A 22,605-nucleotide genomic window follows, 5' to 3' on the forward strand; every position below is an offset into this window, starting at 1 on the left:
CCTCGGAATTAGATTTTGAGGTCCCGAAACCAAGCATCTGAAAGCACACAACTTCGTGTGACAGAGGTGTTTTTTTCTTCCATTATTATCTCGCAACTTCGACGACCAGTTGAGTTCAAAATTTCACAGGTTTGTTATTTTGCGATTTCACGATTTCAAGCATCTGAAATCCCACAACTTGTGCGACAATGGCGTTGTTTCTTCCATCTCTCGCAACTTCGACGACCGATTGAGCTCAAACTTTCATAGGTTTGTTTAATATTGTATGAATAAAGTTGAGATACACACCAACAAGTGAGAAGACTGATACTTGACGATTTACCAATTGTGTCCAGCGCCTTTAACAATTTTCTGTAACAATGAGTAGGATACCAGTCACAAATTGTACCACATTTGGCTAACCGCATTCTGGTAAGCGTAATTATTATAGTGCTTAGCTGCCTTATGAAATTGGGCCCCAAAAGAGTAATACAATTTATTATTATTGGGCAGGCATAAAATATTTTGTATGACGACCAGCCATTGATGAACGTTTTGTCCATACCCCTTTTGTGATGATTGTTTCTTCTTATGATTCATCTTTCTACTCAGTTTGAACTGCCACAATAAATCAGTGGTAAAAAAAAAAACATAAATAAAATAATGCAGGCTGCTCATCAAAATAAATAATGCGAAAATATAACTACAGAGGGCGCTATTGCAAAGTGTGCTGATGTCCATTGCATAACGAATCACTCAATCGTACCATTATTTTGTTAGTAAATTACTGGATAATTCCTCTGGAAAAATGAATAGAGTTAATTTCAATAGTGAAGAAGAAGTTAAGGAGTATCTCCATAATCTTGAAACGGAGTACAACTACCAGTGTCACCGTGAAAAGACGGGGGAAGGTAGGTAGAAAATGCAACGGTCAAGTACCGACATTCATTCTTCGGCTGCGCGCTGGAGGTTGGACCCCGGCCGTGTCTCCTCAGCTCACGGTGCATTGAATCGGTCATTGGGTTGGGATGGGGGATGGGGCTTACCTAAACTGGGTTAGGTCCTTTCATGTACATATACTACGGTAGCCTACCGTTACAAAATGGTTGGTTACACTCTAGAGAAAGGACCACACTTTCTTTACGGTTACATTGTTGTACTACGGTAGCCTACCGTTACAAAATGGTTGGTTACACTCTAGTAGAGAAAGGACCACACTTTCTTTACGGTTACATTGTTGTTATTGGTAGTTGTTACACTAAACCTTGTATCTAAAAAGTTGTATTTTAGTAAGTTAAGTAGGCCTAAGACTAAAGTTTAAACTGCTGCATGCAGCAGTAAATGGATCAAACTAATTACCCAAGATGTATGATTGAAAACCTTTACCTTGCTTGTTGTGCACAGTTTCAATTTCAGTTTCAATTTCAGCAATTTTGTTTTGTTGTGCAGTCAAATCAAATTAAAATCCCCAATCATTCTAAATTTTCAGCACAAACCAAAACGCAATTTGAGAAGAAGTACACAGAAAAAAAATGATCCCCATTCATTTATCCTGCAAAGACCCAGTAACTGGGGCGCTGTATTCTTTTTTCAAAATGTTGACATTATCGGTCATACTAACTAGCGCCCCAGTTACTGGGTCTATGACTATATAAGACCACAATAACTTAGTAGTAGAAGATGTAAGTGTTTTCATGATTTGATAATGATTGCTTGCTTGCTTGCTTTTAAAACATAAATCACTTGCCTGATGCTTTGTTTTTTAAAGAGCAAGGGCCCGAAGGCGTTTCATCCATACCAGGGCAATAATCAAGGGCAAAGAAGGCAGTTGCCACCGTGCCTCCATCATTATCAGGCCTGGATTTAATAAACATGTTCGTCTGTATTCTACGTCTTAATTTATTACAGGTTGCTACAGACTGGGAGAATTCTATGCATCCATAAAAGGTGACTTTGAAAAAGCCACGTCTGCATATAATCTGAGCTGCACTAAGTACAACCATGTTGTAGCATGCAACAAGTTAGGAGCATTACATCTGTATGGAAGAGGTTTGTTAAGTTGTTTTGTACAATCAAGTTTATTTTACGAGTGGTGGTCAACTGTGGTCAACAACTTTCAAATTGAGAAAATTTAATTAAGATCAATAATTATAATATTAATAACCAGTTTTTATATATAGCGCTTTTCACACCGGAGGGCATCTCATTGCCCTTCCGACATTATTCACTGGGCCTTAAATCATTCCTTAACCACCTCATCTCCCTGGGGAGTATACAGCCTGTGCAACAATCATGCGCTACTTGGCTAAACCAATCACAAGAACCATCTCTTGCCCTCACAGGAACCCATTTACCCCTGGGTGGAGAGAAGCAATTATAGTTAAGTGCCTTGCTCAGGGACACATGTGTCACGACCGGGATTGGAACTCACACTCTGCTGAACAGAAGTATCAGAGCTTGAGTTTGGTGCTCTACTCCACCCGGCCATGATACCCTGTGCATTGCAACGTGCTTACCAACCAAAACTACTTATGGTGTAGATGCAAACAATGGCCTGGCGTTTCGACCCTAGCAGAGTCTTTCAAACTGATCTAAATAAAGCTATTCATCAATCTCATACCAAAGGGTGTACTGGGTTCTTCTACATGTATACACAACACACAGGTCCTACAGCTTTACATCCCATCCGAAGGATGAAGCAATCCAATGGTTCAGTGTCTTGCTTCCCACACTCTATAGTAATGATCACAAACACAAGAGCTCGAGTCCGGTGTGCTTATCCTGTCCCATGACATTCCACTAAGTTCCTCGAAATATGTGAACAAAACTATCTCCAGAGATGTTTGTTGTCAGCTCACGCTCTGCAGGCATGCAACTTTTCCTCGGATCAGCTGATTTCCTCTTCTTGTAACATCTGCTTACCATTCAAAATTGAAATATACTGTACAAAATCTTTTAAATTTTGTAATTTCCTCTTTTTTTGGTGAAGTTACAGTTGCATGCCCGACTCTGGCGTTCTTAGTTCCAAGATGCTTAAAGTCATGTAGTCATGAACACATATAGTTAAATCTGACTGATCCAAAACCTGACCGTTATTTTCTCCACAAACTGTGCACCATAAGAGGCACTGTCATTCCTGAAACATTATTTCCAATCCTAGATTGATTTACTCCTGTTGTCTTTTCTCTTTGAAGGTGTTACCAAAGATAGAAAAAAGGCTGTAGAGTATTTCACAAAGAGCTGTGATGGAGGATACATGACAGGGTGTTACGGTGCTGGTGTCGCACTGAGTGGCGGCGAGACTCGGGATGTCCCCAAAGCAGTCGAGTGCCTCAAGAAAGCCTGCGATAGTGACCACCAAGAAAGCTGTTATCAACTCGGAAGCATTTACCTGCAGGGTTTAGATACTGTTCAGAAGGACATGCGAAAAGCCTTCCAGTTTACATTGAAGAGCTGTAAGCTCGATCATGTCTATGGCTGTGCTAATGTTAGTCGTATGTACAAGCTTGGGGACGGCACGGCGAAGAATGAGAAATTATCACAAGAATACAAAGAGAAAGCGAAGGACTTGCAACGACAGGCAAAGGAGAAATCGGCACAGATGAAATTTGGAGAAACGGGTGGAAAATGATGTTGTTGAAAACTTAGATCAAATTAGGATTTAGCAATTTCAAGTTTTAAAATTAATATTGTGAAAAACTTAATTAAAATTGGGTATTGAACAACCAAAGATATTTAGGTAGTTTGGGGGCCGGAGTTTTAAAGTGAGCTGTGAACTAAGGAATATTTTATAAACATAAATCCCACTTTTTGCCATCAAGTGTTTATCAGTGAGAACTAACCTGCACATTTTTTTTTATGTAGCTATTTTTTTATTTACTGTCTCAAAATATTTAGGTTCAGCAACATTTGTTTGCATTATGCTTTATATTTTGACAAAGAATTATGGAAATAGAAAGCAAAACTTTCTACCTCTACCTGAATGTTCCAAAATAAAAATGTTAGACGTCTTAGCGTTCTATTGCTCTAGACTTGGAGGGGTTGTGGGTGCGAATCCCACCCAAGTTCAAGTACATGATGTATACGGTGCTTATCACGCTTCGGTGTGTGAGATAAAGAAGAGAAAAACTGTCTTTATCTTTTATGCAATTCAACATTTTTTACTAAAATTCTTTGTTACTTTAACGAGTAAGGGTTTCGAACTGTTTGTTTTTGCCAAATTGTACTTTTTTTTAAACAAAAATACAGGTCAATATTTGTTACTTAGTTGCTTCATCCATTTTATGGTTGTATTGTATTGTGATACCAAAGATGTATGTTTATCGACACAACAAGATGCAGGGCCTAGCATTAACCAATCACAACAAGCACCTTGAATAGCTTTCACCAATCACAGAAGGATGCTGAATAGCATTAACCAATCACAACAGGATGCAGGGTCTGGTTTTAACCAATCAAAACAAGATGATGGACAGCATTGACCAATCACAACAAGATGCTGGACAACTTTGATCAATCACGTTAAGTCACAGGACAGTATGGGGCTTGAAAAGTCCAATGATAACTGGGGGTGGATCCTCTCTCGTTGTAAAACCAGGCCTACTTCATCTTTGAACATGTTGAAAGGGCAAGGCCATTTCCATTAGAAAATCTTAAAGTCGGGTGGAAACTTTTAAAGGGCACAAAGGCCAAGACCAGTAATTCCAGACCTGCCAGTGCATTTTGAAGCTACCCCAGACCACAGCAGTTTTTGAAACAAGGCATGTAGGCATAATAGGTTTATTTTCATTCATGACAATGCTAGTAGTGAAACACGACATCAAAATCCACTTGACCTCCCATAAATTAACTTTCATGTGTACCACTGCAGAATATAAGTTGTTTTATCACTTTATAGTACTTTCACATTTTCGAAAAGGATTCTTCCTTGGTTGGTTTAAACGTAAACATTGCATACAACAACCATCTAAGCTATGTACGTACTTCACTATACTCGATTTTATTCTGAGAAGTCTCCCAAACATCAGATAAATCTACTCCGCAGTACTCCGCAGTAGTAGATTTTAAAAAAGACAGATCTCTAAAGAACAAACTCTACCTGGCAAGTAGATGCACACATGGTGTTACCGCTAACCAAATTTAAATTGGTACCTCACCATGCAATACCTCAAATCATATGGGCAACTACAGCTAAATTAATTACACACAAGGTAAAAGTTTGGTTTGTATTTTTGATAGGCCTAACTGTTGTAAAATAAAAAAGTATGAACTTTGGTTTTATGAAAAGAAAAACAAGGTACTCAAAGAATTTCTGAACGGGTGTTGTTTCATGGTCTTTCTTATTAAGGGTGTGTTGTATTCAATGTCATTTTCCACCACAAACCTTGTATGAAGTCATGACATATATTTTCTACATTCATCCTCTTTTTAGTCAGGGCCCATCTTTATTTTGGTGCTTTATTATTTACAATGCTAGTTTGCATTTCTGCTAACCACATTTGATCCGAGTTGTTTGCTCAGCAGAAATTAAGAGAGTATCTATTCTGGCACTCACAAATAAAAATAACTTTTGGCTGGGAATGTCTGTGAAACCTGTAATCAACACAATTTCATGTGTGGTACATTGCACAAGTCAAATGTCACTTGGCACAGAAATGGGCACAACTGACTGGTGTAATCTTTCAAATGATGTTCAAATGTTGAATAGTTTTGAATATGCTTGGTTTTGTGTGAAATTTTAATCAAATTTGTGTGCAAATTTACTGTAAATGTGTTTTGTTTTGCATTATGTACAAACCAGCAATTAATTATTGATTCTTTCATACATGTAGTATTACATATTGCTTTTACACTGACTATTCATTACATTTTGTGTTAAGTACTGTTGAGTGTTAACAACAATATAAGCATTGCCAATTTACCATTATATTCAATTCAAACCCTTTTCTTTCAGCACAGAAGTATCTTTAACGGTTTCATAGTTTTCATAACCGTGTCCAAAATGTTTTAATTTGAAAAATTTGTAGTCCGAGACAAATTGCTTCTTGCATCATTGATAATCAGTATGATTCAAGTTGACACAACACCTGTAGGAAGCTGGGGGGTTTTTTTTGTGTGGACTGGTGGATTCATAGTTGGAGAACACATACAATATTTTGACCAATACTAGCACAGAAGAAAAAACAAATTATATAGAATTTATAAACAGAATTTCCTTTGGAGAGGAAAAGCTTAAAAGTACACAAAGTATCTTTAAATGTCCTTCCTCCATGGTCTGTGAGGAAATATTTACATGTCGGATTTGTTTCAGTGTGTATAAACTGCTACTTGCCATGTGGGATACATGTATATTATCAAGTGTATCTTGAATAAAATTGAAAGTGCGTCAGTACTTACTGCCATATGAAAAGTGTTGTTTCTAGTACCCTAATCATTGTTTTGTGTTTCTTTATGGTGTCTCACATTCACTTAAAGCATGTACAACATTTGTAACAGTCAAAGAACATTATTCACATTTTATGTGACCCAACATAAGCATGAAAAACGAAATCTGTGATAGTTCAAGCTCAATCGGTCATCAGAGTCCAAGAAAGAAAAAACCTGAACTGTCTGTTTTAACAGTTTTCAAACATCAGGTTTGGTCACATTGGACCCAAACTGTGGTTTTACTCATTTCTCAAAAACTAAAACATTTCAGGAAAAAATGTTTCACAAGAGGACTTTTTCACCATGACTATATTTATATCACTTAAATTACACGAACATGTTTTTGTATATCTGTGAACTTTTGGTACTTTGATCTCATCGATTTTATGCAAACCATTCAAAGACAAATTCAAACATTTTATATTTATTTTTAAGTATACTGCAATAATAGAGTTAAATAACAAACCAAATAATGACTAAATCAGAATTACACTTTCTGTTAAATTCATCAATTATTTTATTTACAAGAGGAAAATAAGGGTTTTCCAGAGAGACACATTCAGTTCGTCTGACTTTCACTGAAATCAGACGCTCCACTGTTATGCAATAACTTCACATCATCTCTTTAAAATTTCTCCCAAACAAACTGCAAAGTTTCTATATGATAAGAGAGCCAGTTTTAGTTTTGATTACTTTTAAATTCTTCCCTTCATGTGCCACTTGTTATGGGGAAGAAAAAAGATTCTTGACTGGATGCTTTGTGAAAAAAAAAATTCTTCTTATTGGCTTTTTATCACCTTGAGCCCTGGGCCCAATTTCATAACGCCTCTAAACACAAAAACTTGCTTAGCACCAAAAACCTTTGCTTTGCAAAAATAGGTTACCAGCCAAAATACAAACAGTAACCATTGTTGTGACTGGTGCCCCGTTCTTTTCTTGCTCGGCCTAGAAAATTGCTAAGCAACATTTTCTGCTTAACTGTTTAGCAGAAAATGTTGCTTAGCAATTTTCTAAAACAGCTTAATGAAATTGGATACAGGCAACAATTCCATAAAGCTGTTCAGTACAATAAATCTCTTAGCACACACAAATTATTGCTGAATTAAAATGGGGACCAGCCAAATACCATAAGATTGCTTGTGACTGGTTTGCTGCTAACTTTTGTCAGTACAACAAGTTCCTGCTTAATAATGGTTTGTGAAGTTGGCCGATGGGTATATTTCACAAAGAGCTATTGATTGATCTTAACTGTGTATCAATCTGAATTTCTAAGCAAAATGTTGTCACAAAACAAATCACTACACTGACAACTGCTTTGTGAAATCTACACTGACAACTGCTTTGTGTAATCAAGCTCTGGTCTCAAGAAAGTAAACAAAACTTGGAGAAATGACTCAAGTATTATACTATTAACAAATCATGCATGTGTGTAGAAAGCGTCTCAAAAGTCCGAACAGTAGAACTAATTGGATCAGTTAGTAATTTCTACAGCAGGCATATGTGGACTGGTCTGTTAGATCGCCTGAACATTTTATTGGAATGTTCAAAATGCTCTGCTAATAATCACATGAGTAGGGTTGTTCTCATAGTTCAGAACAATGCAGCAGTTCAGCAGAACGTCCTAGCACTCTACTAAATTGCAGACGTATGCCTTAGGGATCAGTCCTTTCGTGCCTAGAACATGTCTGACTTTCAAGACGCTCCTAAAGCAAAAAACATAATGAAATTGCATACTGAAAATGTAACCCTTCAGAGACCAAAATAATATCAGAACAATTTTCGCTATGTAGTCGTACTTAAAGAATGGTTGTCACTCTTGGTTTGGGAACATTTCAATTGAGATCAAATATCCCAAAACATTATCAACTGTAGTTAATGCACCATACCTTAGGAGATGGTAGGGGGCAGACCTTGAACAACATGGAGGCCATAGCCTCTGTTACCTTGGTCTTGGCCTTAATTCCTCATAGAATTTTAAGATTTTCAAATGGAAGTACTCTTTGCAAAATAAAAATGGCCTCGCCTTCTCAAAGATGAAATTCCAGGCCTGGAAGAGGTTGGTCCTCGACTAAGGTTTACACTCTTGATGTCAAGGGCTGCTAAATGTTCAAACAAGCTGATTCTATTGCATGTCTCTGAAAGGTTACTAAAACCCGGTCCGTACTTCCTGCGAATGCAAATGCGATACGAATGTTGACATCACAAATTCGCAACAACTTATTCGCAGCAGTTGAAACGTGCTCAATTGCTGCGAAACGTTTGCTGCGAAAACAGCCATGTGACTGGAAGTACGAACTGGGCGTCACTTTATGCGACAAATATCTTCAACATAAATATATCATCTCTTTATTAGTATGTTGGTTTGGGGACGACAGGACCCCATCCTTGCCTATGCCATAATTTGGAGAATGCCGCCAGGGAGCCCAAACCAACACAAGCTCCTGATCCAATGGGGTAACTGTGAGCTGTGAAAGGTAAAACAAAAATAAAGAAATTTTAAAGTCATCTTTAAAATGTCAAGGCATGAGACATTTTCGTGATTTATAGTGTGTCATGATGGCGGAGGCCAGAGTGGACATTTTTCTGGGGGGTATAATTGGGTACCTGGCAGGCCGCGCCATATACTACCAAGGGAACTTACAAAAAAATGTAATGGTGGCCCAATGACCATTGACATAAGAGGACTGGATTGCAGGCCAGTTTTTTGTTAGCGTCCAGCCAGTCACTCAAGACCCTACAATGCCCGCAGTCTTGTGTTTATTGCAAAATTTCTGGTTCACATAGCGAGCAATCTTGTTTACAGGTTTTCTAAGGCTTGCCAGCAATGATGGTTAAGTTCACTTTTGAGGCACCCCCCATTGGACTTTTCTTTTAGGTACCACAACTTTTCTGCATTAAATCCAATGGGGGATGTCAGTAAACTAACAGGCTGATAGAGGTCATGGAAGACTTCCACATAGCCATGGTGTCTTATCAGGGTCGCTAAAATTTGAACAGCTCTGCCCTGTAAACCTACCGCGACTATGCTGTAAAACTCTCTGCAAACGAACATCAGAGAATATAAGTTTAGGTGGGACTGCACGGTAGATTTACACAAAAGCCAGTCTTGGAAACTTTCCGCATTGCAGCGGGAAAAAACTGTCCAGTGGGAACAGGTCTTTAGTTTCATTACCATAAAATATACTTACTCTTAGCTCCAAGCATGACTCCTGACAAGCATCCACCGATGAAATAATTGTACAGGTCATCTTTTCCTCTTACAGATGCTGATATAGTAGTTCCTGCTCCAAAAACTGCGCCCATCATGGCTAGATAAGAGAAAACAAACAATGAATGATCAGTGAAACAACCTCATACCAACTGATAGATGTAAAAAAATTCCTAAAATTTTGTACATTTTTGCATCAGAGATAAATAATAATTTGTATTTTACCCTAACACTGACGAGTGTTATGCACTGTATCCTCAGTAATTTATACCAAGTTCTACGAAAACAATCTACAGGCGAATCACTCGAGTTGAACTCGAACCCACAACCTTTGCATTGATAGAACAGATGTCTTACCACTAGACCACCGAGCTAGCCTGATGGCTACACTTTGTATCATAGCTGCAGGTACTGCAATGCAACAGTTTAGTAGATGTTAACTAATGCACAGTCACACTCAGTTAATACTCAGTGAAAAGTTTAGTTTACTGAGTATGGAAGCTGCTAGGTGTTTTTTTTTTTATTTATTTTTTTTTAATAACTACAAGCTATAGACGATGTGACCTATGTTTACATTCAAAACGCCCTCTGTTGATAAAACACTGAATACGTCATGTTTCGCCGGGCAAAAAGCTAGCTGGCTGTGCGCCCAAATCATGTTATGGTTTTCGAGTGATGTCAGAGGTCACATCGTCTATACAAAACCAAAACCCACTATCCATCATTGATGTCATAGGCCAAGACTACCACTTCATCTTCAAAGTGAAACAGTACCAGACTCTAATATGTAGTATTTACCGAATGTTGCTGTGTGGGTAAGGGACCTTCCTACTGCTTCTCCGAATGTCTTAGGGAAGAACATAACAAGATTCGTTCCCGAGTAGGCGATACCTGGAACAAAAAAATTATAAAGTGTTGAGCATATTGAGATGTAACAAAACGGGGGATGCGGCAGAAAAACAACAGTAAATACTGTGCAGAAAATTTCATTTTTTGAAGATGTTTTTTCAATTCCACTCAACAAAAAGTCAATGTATATTTGAGTGTGTGGGGAAAGTTTTGGTTGTGTAGTACAAAGGAAACTTCAGTTATTGGTGGCTAACGGTCGTAAAACTTTCATTGGTCGACCAATAACGATAAAAGTAACTGGGTCTACCATAAAACAACGTCATCATGAATTGATGGATGTCAGACAACTCGTCCGTCGGACAATTTGACGATTCGAACAACTCGACGGTTGAGACAGCTCAACCGTTCGGACAAATCAACGGTTCAGACGACTCGACTAGTTGAGACAACTCGACGGATGGCCAAGACAAGTCAACGGTTGAACGGACCTCCGTTACAGACATGTTAACACAAATTTCCCGTAAATCTTAACCTTAACCCTAACTCTAACCCAAACCCTAACCCTAGGCTTACCCCAACCCTAACCCTAACCTACCCTAACCCATCCCCCTTTCCCGACCCTCTGCACGCCCCGTGATGAGGCCCCGTCACGGCCATTTGTCGGCTTGTCTTGGTCCTAAGTCAAGTTGTCCGACAGTTGAAAAAAACATCCGTTGAGTTGGCCGAACGGTCGAGCTGTCTCGTCGGTCAATTGGCACCTATCCATATCATGCTTATTATATACAAAAATAAAAATATCATTCATCAAAATTTTAAATACAAATACAATTAATTATTAATATAATAGGCCTATAGGCCTATATCAATAATAATTTATAAACACAATTAACAACACTGCCCTGAGTGTCACTGTCACAACTTGAGATCAATGTACGTTATAAATTAATTCTAAATTAGAATATTAAGCACAAATTCTATGAAACTCTAATAGAAGAGTAAAACTTAGGCCTATTATAATTTATTTATAATAAAAAAAGTTAAAGTTTGTTATTTTTATTAAACTTTAAAAAAATACTAAAAATGTTTTTACCTGCAGCACCGCCTACAGCCGTCGTGTTCAAAACATTCCTGATCGGTTCTTTGCCGTCCAAGTTATCTATGCGAGCAATACCCATCCTTTATTCAATAAACTGATAAAAACGATGGTTTTTCAGGGTACAAATTGAAGAGACACTACCCCAAGTCATTCGCTGCATGCGAAACAGTCGGTGCAATGGAGGTCAACATTTAACCTTTGAACTTTTTGACCTCGATATTTCAGGGCGCAATGTTTATCACGAAACGGAACTGTTTTTTGTTCCAAACCTTTGTTTTCTCACGTTTTAGCTATAAATGAGGGGAAATAACGCTAAAGATAATTGTATTTATGCTTCATGGCATGTTTTGGGGATAAAAATATACTTAAAAATACGTTTTGTGATTCATGCATGATCTATGAAACTACTTTTTGTAGCCTGTTTTGAGTGTAGGTCTATTTAATTTGAAGCTGTTGTACGGCTCTATCCTGTGTACATTTTCAATGCATCGTCGAGTAAACAGCGTAGGGTGGCCTGAAAAAGAGGTCGAAAAGCTGAATTTTCGTCGCTCAAATAACAACTAAAAACGGCGTAAGTCAATGACATTGCATGAAATTTAAAGTGTTCAGTGAACAAACTTATTTCTCCTTTTTTAATTACAGAACCAGTAAATTCAGACAAATTCTAAGTGCAATTTAGTGAGCGCACACACAAATCTTGTGCTGTGGATGTGTAGACAATAACACAAAATAATTTCATCAGGATTAAAAGTCTGTTTGATAAGTCACAAGGGTTGAATAGATCTTATGTATCAATGGGTATTTAAGGGACAGCTTTCATCATGTTCATGGCCTTTGTGTATGGTCAACTCTCTGTGGATGACTGGATCATCAGGCCTGTGATATAGATATTTCGTCATTGTTATTTTTAGCTAAATAAAAAAAAGCTAAGGCCACATCATCCTTGTTTACACCAGAGATAGTATATAAACTTACTCCAATGTCAGATTTTCATTTACAACATAAAGCTAATAATAAAGGTCATACATTTCCAGGGCAAGACTAGTTTAGTGGAAATCATTTACGATTTTGTGAAAACTCGCAAGCAAAACTAGGCTTCATTTATTATATTTTTGTGTATGATTTTATAAATAAATTCAAAGTTCAACCTTGTATTATTTGTACCCAGGACCAAGATGGCAATTTTAAGATGTTTACAAGTCCTTCTGTTGGGGATTTTTGTTAATGATATATCTGCAGCCTTTGGATTCGGTGGAGGTAAGTATAATTCATTAAACACCCTAAATTTTGACATTTTCATCTCCATGCAAAGGTGCAAATGTCAACATTTAAAAAAAAATAAGTATAGAGCGCAAGTTACTGGGTCTACCATGAGTGTATAATTTTCCTGTATATTTAATAATTTCTACTGTTTGACTGTTTGCCAAAGTCTTGTTTCTTTATGTAACATTCAATTCAACAATCTTACAACCAATCAAGCATGGCAGCGAACATGTCTAGTGTGTCATGTATTCCTGAAGAAGAAGTGTATTGAAGGGCATTTTTTAAGATTGACTTAAAAATTTGACTCCCATAAATGGCCAACCGTGTTAGTTGACGAGGTAATAGGAAATCCAAGTGATACTCGTGTGGATCATTATATTCTACTTTTAAAATATCTTTCTAATCATATGCATTTTATACCAAACGGTAACAGAAATTTTTCAAAGACCAACTCGTCTGATCCAAGGCAACGTGTTCCTTTAATTTTATTGATGGTACTAGTAGTTTTCAAGTCTGATCTGTGATATACAAAGCGTTTGCAGATTAAAATCATATGCAAGTAAAAACTCTCTAGGTGTTTCTTCAGTCGAATATGTGCTGTAGAAATACATCATCTTACATCAAAACAAAATTTGTATGTGATTTTATTTATTGTTTTGAAAAACAGAAGTACACCTTTCTTGTATTTGGGGGTTTTCTTTCAGGAAAGGACAAAGTCATATTAAATGATGTTAAAGTCCTGACACTGCGTGCTGATCACATGACCACAGGTAGACGCAGCAGTCCAGTACCACAGGTAAGCGTAAAGCCCGGTTCATACTTCCTGGCGAACTCGAATGCGATACAAATTTTGACATCACAAATTCGCAACAAATAGTGCGCATCAGTTGACTAGTGCTTAACTCCTGCGAAACATTCGCTGCGAATACAGCCATGTGATGTCAAAATTTGCATCTCATTCACATTCAAGTCTGAACTCAACTGGGCTTAATGCAGATTGAAATGCGTGGGTGGGAAGCGGTGGAGGGATTAATTTGTTCTGGGGAGGTCATAAAAATGTGACGTTTTCATTCACCTTGAAAAATCTAGAGGATTACTTTGTATTGGTTAGTTTTATTATCCTGTAAGTTTAGTGGAGGAATACTTTGTTTTTTTATAGATTTGATCACTTATTATTTTATTTTAATCTAGAGGTTTGATTGATTATTGGTTTTACCTGAGGTCAGCTGTAGGTCCCCTCGTTGTTTTGCCTATTTTCATTTAGTAATGATTGAATTTAACAAACTTTTGTTTATTTTATTGTCAAGCCAAAGTTCTTTTGTTGGCCCCCTGGTTGGTTTGGATTGAATTTAAAAACATACATTGTTGGTTTTACTTTTTCAGTTGAAGTGCATTGGTGGATCAGCAGGTTGTTCAGCCTTCAAACCACAGGTTGTCCAGTGCCGTAATCAAGGTTCAGATGGCTATGACATTCAGGTAAAGGGTGGGGTTGGTTTTTGTCTTTAAAGACACTGGACACTATTGGTAATTGTCAAAGACCAGTATCTCAGCATATATATAAAATAACGACCCTGTGAAAATTTGAGCTTAATTGGTTGTCGAAGTTGCAAGATAATAATGAAAGAAGAAACACCCTTGTCACACAAAGTTTCAGATGGTTGATTTCGAGACCTCAAATTCTTAACCTGAGGTCTCGAAATCAAATTCGTGGAAAATTACTTTTTTCTCGAAAACTGCGTTACTTCAGCGGGAGCTGATCAACCTCCCCCTATTACTTGTTACCAAGTGAGGTTTTATGCTAATAATTATTTTGAGTAATTACCATTAGTGTCCACCGCTTTAAAGTTTGCCATGTGAACAACTTGGTCATGGGCGTGAATCCCACCTGAGTAATATGCCTGTGATTTGTTTTCACGGAGCTGGGGGTGTACTGAGTATACAGTGCTAGCACACATCGGTGTATGGATAGAACAAAATTAATATTCTTAGTCCTTGATGCAAATTTCCATCTATTAAAACTTGCTTAACCTTTGAGAAAGACTCTGCTTGGGCCATAACATGGAGCCATCAACAATGTGTTCCAAACAAAAACGGGTATAGATAAATCCAGGCGCGCACCGGGCGCACAGGTATTGAGCACCGCGCGCCACTGCTGCGGTGTCTTCAATGCCTAGTTTGTGCACAAAAAGACACCGCAGTTGGTAATTTTTCAATAGAGGGCGCTACCAATTTTGTTTCTTCGGATTGGTCTATAATTAAAAAGCATGGTACACACAAAGCAAAAAGTGTAAAAAAAAACTTATTATGGTTCTGCGAAAATGCACCCTGGCGTAACATAACGAAAACGAGCAGTATGATGTGAAGGGGTATACTAACTAGTCTTAGAAAGTCAGCACCTCCATTAAAAGTGCCGATACTTTCACCGTAACTTGTGCAGTGGTTACAGCCTAGGGAGATTATGCAAAGCCTCTGAAATATGATCATGAGCTTTAAATTGTGAATAAGGTAAATAAGACCTTGTGGAGTTGATGGGGGTTGCAAGGTTTCTTTTAGGTTACATTTGCAAATAGTTAGAAGAAAAGAGTACTGGGGCGCTTCGTTGGCACGACCCAACACATGGGACATACTGCATTTCATCCCATCCAAAGGAGGCAAAAATAAAGGTTAAGTGTCTTGCTTAGGGAGACAACTGTCACAACCGCGACTCCAAACCCACACTCTGCTGATCAGAAACACCAGAGCTTGAGTCTGGTGCGCTTGATTCCTCGGACTTGGCACACCCTTAAATGGCAAATCAACAATCTTGTTGGACTTCTACTTGTTTACTGATGCTATTGTGTTGTTGCTTGGAATTTTACAGTGGGAGTGTAAGACAGATATGGATAATGAATACCGATTCGGGCGAATTGAAGTGACATGTGAGGGCTATTCACACCCGGACGATGAATTCATCTTAAAAGGATCCTGTGGGGTAAGTCTCTACTAGAACCTATCAATTTCATATTAGAGAAAAGCTTGAATGAAAACAGCAACATGTCATCTTGGCTAAATTCATTTAAGTAGGATTTGAAACTTTGCATTGTGGATATACAATGTAGAAAGGTTTGCAGTAACGCCATGTAATGTTAATCTCTGAATGAGTTGGGGTGGTTCTGAAAAGAACTGTTGGTTTCAGTATGCTCTGATCGTCTTCTGAATTAATTTCTGATCGTCTTCTAAATTCATTTAAAATTTGTTCAATCTTATTGAAGTCCAAACATGTTGTTGAGTAATTGTAGAGTGGAGGATTTAGGACTGTAGGCCCAAATAACATTTGCTTATCACAGGACCAGGCGTACCAATCTTATTCAAGTCCAAACATGTTGGTGTTGAGTGACCATAGAGAGAACAAAAGTGGAGAAATGAGGTTGCCAAAGCAGAAGAAGTAATGTTTTGAAAGGATTCTTAATTGTCTGAAAATTACTGCTCCTGTCATAGCTTAATTTTTGTTATTTAACATAGTTGTTTATCTTTCCAGTTGGAGTATACCTTGGACCTCACCAAGGAAGGTACACAGAAAAGTGGTTACCAACGTCAGCATAGTTACTATGGCAACGATGGTTACCATAGTAACAGCTATAGCTACAAGAAGAGCTCCGGAATTGGTGATTGGATAACTCTAGCCATCATCGGTGTTATCATCTATGGGATCTACAGGACCTGTATAGCTACCAGTACCAACGAATATCCTTTTTAAATGACGTCTGTGTTTGTAAAGGATCTTTCATAAATACACCAGACAGTTAAAGCAATACTGATGGTTGTAGGTTGGTCACGTGATCATGTTCACCCAGTCTTGAGTGGTTGTTTAAGACTGGAGTTGTTTTAAAACATAGGGGGAATTGTTAATAAAAGCAAAAGTCATTTATTTCAATCTGGAAGCTCACTAATTATCAAGTTCACACACCAGGTCCAATCCTGAGATAATATTTTGCTTAGAAAGTTTACTGACTCTAAATTTCATACCAGAACAAATCTGCCAGAAGAATATTTCCATCTGAAAGCTCACCGATTCTAAATTTCAAACCAATACAAAATCCTTCCGAGAAATATTTCCACCTGAAAGCTCACTGATTCTATAGTTCATACCAGTACCAATCCTCCAGAGAAATATTTCAGTTTGAATTACATGCAAATTCAAATGCATCTGAAGACAACCTGTCTAGCAGGTCTATTAACCATCACAAAAATAATCCACTATAGATGATTAAGTAACTGAACAGCTATGTGGAAACTTAGGATTTAACCGATAGTGAACCTTTATGCACTATATAAATACATTGGTTGCGTTCGTTAAGCCTCCCTGGGTCTACCCCGGTGTGTGGCGTTTTTTTTTACCAGGACAAATGTGGGTAATTATCTGCACTCATTTGTCCTGGGAAAAAAAAAACGTCACACACCGAGGTCGACCCAGGGAAGCTAAACGAACGCACCCATTATTATTATTTACATGCATACAGAGTGAACTAACGACGATTATTTATGAAGCATTTGAAACCTTAACACATTCCCACTCCAGACAATCCAGATGATGGCTACCCTAGGCCAGCTGGTCATGGCACAGGCGCTGGGGGAAACCCCCCACCACCAGGATTCAGACCGGGCTATGGAGGATCGGATAGCTGCTCTGGTTCAAGAGGAGGGGGCTATGGCGCAGGACGGGGTGCTGGTGGGGGAGTGGGTGGAGGTGGATTCTGGTCTGGAGCTGCAACAGGTGGAATGCTGGGCTACTTATTTGGGAGCAGAGGAAAGTAAGTTGTAGTTCAGTGTGTAGCTATAAACAATAATAACTATGTTTCGAAAACCACTGAAAAATATTTCTCCAGTTCACCATTTAGCTCTTGGCATTTTGAATGGAGAATTTTTCTTGGTATTTTCCGCAAGTTTACTTCTTGTAGGAAAACCATTGTTGACTGAAAAGTACATAAAACTAGAACAAAACCTCCTGGAAAAGATAGAAGTTGCTGAACTCATCAAGAACCGGGCCTAGAACTTTGATCTTGAATATTGGGCACAGCAATTTCCCCTGGTAAGGGGCACTGCAATGAGGAAAATGTAAAAATTTTATTGGAACTTTGCAAAGGGCACCACAGAAAAAGCAAATAGCACCACAGCCAGCATAGCAATTGCTGTGGGTGCTGTTGGGTTTTTTGGGTCCTGAAAAAAAAAGTAAGTTAGACATTGGGAGATGGGAGCTATTTTATTGGCACATTTGAAATGACCCACATACTCTAAATCATGGAGAGATTAGGATAATGTAACTAGGTGAAAATGTCGCTAGGGCAATTTTTATACCATTTTATTTTATTGTGTGTTATGAAAGCAGTTTGAAAACCCTTGTTCCTTTGCCTCTCTTTACAGTCGTGGTTATGGTTACGGCGCACCCACTTATGGTCGCCGGGGTTACGGGAACAGTGGATTTTTCGGCGGGGGTGGAGGCGGTGGTGGGTTTGGAGGAGGAGGCTTCAGCGGGGGAGGTTCAACAGGCACAAGAACATCATCTGGTAAGTTCTGATATCCACCTCCTTACTGTACAGTCAATTTAACCAATAGCTGCAGACTTGCCATGTAAATCATTCGTTATCGTTATTCGTGTGCGCGTTCAGAACTACAAAAACAATGACAATTAAGTTGGTAAGTCTGCTGCCTCCTTGCATTCAAAGGTCCCCCCTCCGCCCCATTCATGAAACTGCTAAAGCAGACAGTTTTGCTGAATAACATTTTGCTAAAAAGCCAAAATGAGCAGCACTCCAGTTACAGATGGTACTTATGACATTGTCTTTGGGTGTTAACAGTCTTCTGGTAAGCATTTATTTTGGTTTGTGTTCAGCTCCTTTTTTGTCCGTAACCATAGTGATGTTAGGCCCAGTGATTTTGAATTCTGTCTTTAAAATTGTGAATATAGTGCACATATCAATGGGAGACTTTTGGGATGCTGGCAGCAGCAGATATGATCACTGTCCTTTTTGATGGCTCCGAGCGTACACGCACACGCTATTGCGCGCGTAGGTCCGAGATTGCGCACTACTGACGAGAGCTGTCAAAAAGGACTGCCCAAAAGTCTTCCCTTGCCCTCTGATTTTAGAAATGCTTTCAAAGCTGCAGTTGGGACAAACTTAGCAAATTATTTGACCATTTTGAATCTGTTGTTTTAACTTTTAGGATTTGGTGGAACAAGAAGGCGATAGTTGGAGAGGGTCACCTTGCAATCCGTGGATATTAGAAATAAAGCTGTGAGAGACAAAGACACCCAGAGGACCACTGACGAGGACCAATGAATTTAGCAATTGCCCGGTAACACAATAATGAAATAAGTCTAGTGGTTTTGTAACCACATTCCAGTAAAATTTACTGGTGTATTATATAGCTTTCCAATGGGAGACTTTTGAGACGCCGAGGAGGAGAGGAGACATAACGGTCCTTTTTTGCAGGTCAGAACTGTGAAAAGGACCGTCCAAAAGTCTCCTATTTTACATACTCAGTAAATTTCAATAAATATTAAAAACAAAAACATGGCAACAGTTTCCATTCACTTTAGTTACCCACTTGTACCTGACCCCTAGCAATGGTTTAGCACTCACTGTGCCTGTGGTCAGTCTTTTATACAAGTACTTGTCCATAGCATATTGAAAGAGTGGCGATGATAGACCTTTTTTGACTGGAATAATATACAGGGTTCGGTAACAGTAGCCACAATAATATTCTACCCTCATTTTCAGTATACCTTTTGGCATTTTACGCTAAGCAACGCAACTGACAAATTTTGCAGTTAATTGTTATACTTCTTAAAACAATGCAAAAAGTACAAGCATTAAACAAAATCACCTTTAATAAGAAAACATTGAAATGAAAAATGCCAAGTGCCTCAATGTTTTAGTAATTTTTAAGAACTCTTAAAGTGTAACAAATAAATTATTTTATTTTGTTGCCTTAAAGTAGCTTGAATAAAGTAGTCTGTAAAGACAAAAATAATTCTATCACACAAAATAATAATATTGTAAAATATGTACATAAACCTTACACACTTTTATCACTTACTATGTTTTAAAGATTATGATAGAAACTGGTTCAGATATTAAACTAAGTATTTTTTAGGTGCTGGAGCGAATGATTTGTACAGTAGCCCTTTTCAACCTGCCATGTGCTCACCACCTGGGCCAAATTGCATCGAGCTGCGTAAGCACAAGAAAAAGCTAAGCACAAAAAAGCAGCTAAGCAAAATAATTTAAAAAATAGTTTTGCTTTGCAGAAAATTTTCAAACAACATCTTCTGATTAAGCAACTCTTTGAAATTTGGCCCTGTTTGGGTTTTGCTATGGCAGTCAGTGTTTGTTTTATGGTAATGGTGTTTGTAAGAAAGAATAAGTGCGATGATCACTTCTTATTTCATAATAATTCTATTTTGGTCACGTATTTATCACTTATTTATCTTTTGTACAGTATTAAGACTATCTTGATTAAAACGAGTTACTCATCCTAACTTAGGCTTAGCGGCTAGCCATACAATTTTAATATCTCCTAGGACTAGTCCTAAGTTAGGACTAGTCCTAACTCTTTGTGAAATCGACCCCAGGACTTGCAACCACAAGGTTGTGGGTTCGAATCCAACCAAGCTAACCGCACATTGCACAATGACTAGAACAAGCATTGTTGTCTAGGAATCACAATTTCCAGTGAATCACAAAGAACCAATGTTTGTGTTTTAAGAGATTTTTTTGGGGCAGGCTTGGTGTTAATATCCCCTTTTGTTGGATTTAACCGAGTTCCTTTGACAGGAAGACCATCTAAACAAACTAACAAGCAGTCGGTTGCCTTCACTTTGCCTGGTGTCAAAAGTCAATACAATTTGTTGGTTGGCTCTAAGTGTAATTTTCACCATTTCAAATTTATTTACTACATACATGGCAGCTTAAGCATTTACTAATATTCAAAGTATTTTCCTTCATTATTCAAGATGATTTTAACTTTTGTTGAGAATGTTATGTTTCGAGCTCTGTCAGACAGAAGTGCAACAATAAAAAAGTAAAATTTAATTTTATTGTCTTGGTTTATCTATATTTCTTATTGGTAATAAAGTACTTATCATATCAAGACTATGACCGGAACCTTAATTTCATGGACCTGCTTAAAGGAACACGTTGCCTTGGATCGGGCGAGTTGGACGATAAAAAGCGTTTGTAACCGTTTGTTATAAAATGCATATGGGTAGAAAGATGTTGTAAAAGTAGAATACAATGATCTACACAAATTTCACTCAAAATTGCGTGGTTTTGCTTTTACTGTGCGCACTAACACGGTCGGCCATTTATGGGAGTCAAAAATTTGACTCCCATATATGACTAACACGGTCGGCCATTTATGGGAGTCAAAAATTTGAATCCCATATATGGCCGACCGTGTTAGTCGACGATGTAAAACGAAAACCACGCAATTTGGAGTCATATTTGTGTAGATCATTGTGTTTTACTTTTACAACATCTTTCTACCCATAATATGCATTTTATAAAAAACGGTTACTGAACGCTTTTCAAAGACCAACTCGACCGATCCAAGGCAACGTGTTCCTTTAACCACATAAAGTATTCTAGCCCAACAAAATAATGAACGCAGAATTGGTCCGAAATAATTTAATTACAGATTATGTTAGATTTTATCTGCGTGATTACTTCTAAAGCATTCACGTGTGGCAGGCTGTGTGCCTAACAACACAATGCACTTTTGAGGAGAACATTGCAGAATCTACTAATTAAATTATTTTACACCGAAAAAACATCCTCCAAAAAAATACTAATCTTTTCAGAATTATTGAAAATTTGTGCTAATGAAGTTGTGTACTCTTCCTCTGAATACATAACACTATTTGAAAAAATAAGATTATGACAATTATAAATAAACATGACAAGCGACGACGTGAAATATCAACCCTGACAGAAATGTTCCAGTTAGACTATTCTCACAATTAAATAGCATAAATGGCTTCGACCATTATGCAACATAAGAAATCCCAAGACAGTGATGTGAAGTCATCTTGAAAACAACTAGCAAGGACAACATCAACAAGATCGCCGAACATTAATGGGCAGGGGCGGGGCAAGAAAAGAGATGGGGACTCTGCAAGAGAATGGGTTAAACCATCTCAACCAATCGCAGTCTTCAACTTGTCTTTACATGACAACTTGCGTTATCCGACCTCTACTAATTACTAGCTTTTTTTAGATGGGCAATACTGGGGCCAATTTCATAGAGCTGCTTAAGCCAAAAATTTGGTTAAGCACGAAAATAGCTTGCTAATTTTACACAGGTTACTGGCCAAAATGTCATGCCAAATACATTGCTTGTGACTGGTATTGAGCTATTGTTAGCATAACAATTGAGTGGGGTCTTGGCCGGTATTCTGATTTTACTAAGCATGGGTTATTTTGCTTAAGCAGAATTCTTTGCTTAAGCAGCTCTATGAAATTTGGCCCTGGTGTGTGTGTACTGACAGATTTACCTAAGCGTTATAGTGTTACGATTAGATACAGGGCAATAGACCTACCTGTGCCATTCACCAAAATAATAGCAAAGATACAAGAAGAAGCATACCACTGGAAACATAAGATATATTTTCAAAAACGGCAATGGTTTTACAGACAAATTAATGGTTGTTCAGGGGGAAAATATAGGACCATGTATTTTCTATTGTTGTGTTGCCTCATAATGAAGTAAAACAAATTTTATATCGAAGAGGTGAATATCGCGCAAG

The 22,605-nt window shown here is 37.9% G+C and overlaps 3 protein-coding genes across 3 annotated transcripts; 2 read left to right on the forward strand and 1 right to left on the reverse strand.

The window, feature by feature from the left end:
- The first annotated feature begins 715 nt into the window (after nucleotides 1-715).
- Nucleotides 716-5,055, forward strand: LOC117297564 (cytochrome c oxidase assembly factor 7-like). Its single transcript, XM_033780662.1, has 3 exons — nucleotides 716-890; nucleotides 1,888-2,028; nucleotides 3,174-5,055. Exons 1-3 carry the CDS (start codon nucleotides 788-790, stop codon nucleotides 3,608-3,610), a joined length of 681 nt encoding a protein of 226 aa, XP_033636553.1. The 5' UTR covers nucleotides 716-787; the 3' UTR covers nucleotides 3,611-5,055.
- Nucleotides 5,056-6,895: 1,840 nt separating this feature from the next.
- On the reverse strand, nucleotides 6,896-11,751 carry LOC117297565 (NADH dehydrogenase [ubiquinone] 1 alpha subcomplex subunit 11-like). The gene is made up of 4 exons (XM_033780663.1): nucleotides 11,553-11,751; nucleotides 10,412-10,504; nucleotides 9,594-9,713; nucleotides 6,896-8,870 (listed from the first exon to the last, which is right to left on the reverse strand). Exons 1-4 carry the CDS (start codon nucleotides 11,635-11,637, stop codon nucleotides 8,755-8,757), a joined length of 414 nt encoding a protein of 137 aa, XP_033636554.1. The 5' UTR covers nucleotides 11,638-11,751; the 3' UTR covers nucleotides 6,896-8,754.
- A 291-nt stretch (nucleotides 11,752-12,042) lies between these two features.
- LOC117297911 (store-operated calcium entry-associated regulatory factor-like) lies at nucleotides 12,043-20,893 on the forward strand. Its single transcript, XM_033781092.1, has 9 exons — nucleotides 12,043-12,129; nucleotides 12,727-12,815; nucleotides 13,526-13,617; nucleotides 14,205-14,297; nucleotides 15,682-15,792; nucleotides 16,339-16,544; nucleotides 17,375-17,611; nucleotides 18,222-18,364; nucleotides 19,023-20,893. Exons 2-9 carry the CDS (start codon nucleotides 12,734-12,736, stop codon nucleotides 19,046-19,048), a joined length of 990 nt encoding a protein of 329 aa, XP_033636983.1. The 5' UTR covers nucleotides 12,043-12,129; nucleotides 12,727-12,733; the 3' UTR covers nucleotides 19,049-20,893.
- Nucleotides 20,894-22,605: the final 1,712 nt, after the last annotated feature.

This window comes from Asterias rubens, chromosome 12 (assembly GCF_902459465.1).
Source record: "Asterias rubens chromosome 12, eAstRub1.3, whole genome shotgun sequence".
NCBI classification, from domain to species: Eukaryota; Metazoa; Echinodermata; class Asteroidea; order Forcipulatida; family Asteriidae; genus Asterias; species Asterias rubens.

Bases quoted from the DNA above. Each gene is read 5' to 3' on its own strand.
- LOC117297564 (XM_033780662.1), top strand. From the start codon at position 788: ATGAATAGAGTTAATTTCAATAGTGAAGAAGAAGTTAAGGAGTATCTC. The intron at 891-1,887 runs GTAGGTAGAAAA...AATTTATTACAG, and splicing joins CCGTGAAAAGACGGGGGAAG to GTTGCTACAGACTGGGAGAA. The intron at 2,029-3,173 runs GTTTGTTAAGTT...TTCTCTTTGAAG, and splicing joins ATTACATCTGTATGGAAGAG to GTGTTACCAAAGATAGAAAA.
- LOC117297565 (XM_033780663.1), bottom strand. From the start codon at position 11,637: ATGGGTATTGCTCGCATAGATAACTTGGACGGCAAAGAACCGATCAGG. The intron at 10,505-11,552 runs GTAAAAACATTT...TTTTTGTTCCAG, and splicing joins GGCTGTAGGCGGTGCTGCAG to GTATCGCCTACTCGGGAACG. The intron at 8,871-9,593 runs GTAAGTATATTT...TACCTTTCACAG, and splicing joins AGTCATGCTTGGAGCTAAGA to CTCACAGTTACCCCATTGGA.
- LOC117297911 (XM_033781092.1), top strand. From the start codon at position 12,734: ATGGCAATTTTAAGATGTTTACAAGTCCTTCTGTTGGGGATTTTTGTT. The intron at 17,612-18,221 runs GTAAGTTGTAGT...CTCTCTTTACAG, and splicing joins TTATTTGGGAGCAGAGGAAA to TCGTGGTTATGGTTACGGCG. The intron at 18,365-19,022 runs GTAAGTTCTGAT...TTTAACTTTTAG, and splicing joins AGGCACAAGAACATCATCTG to GATTTGGTGGAACAAGAAGG.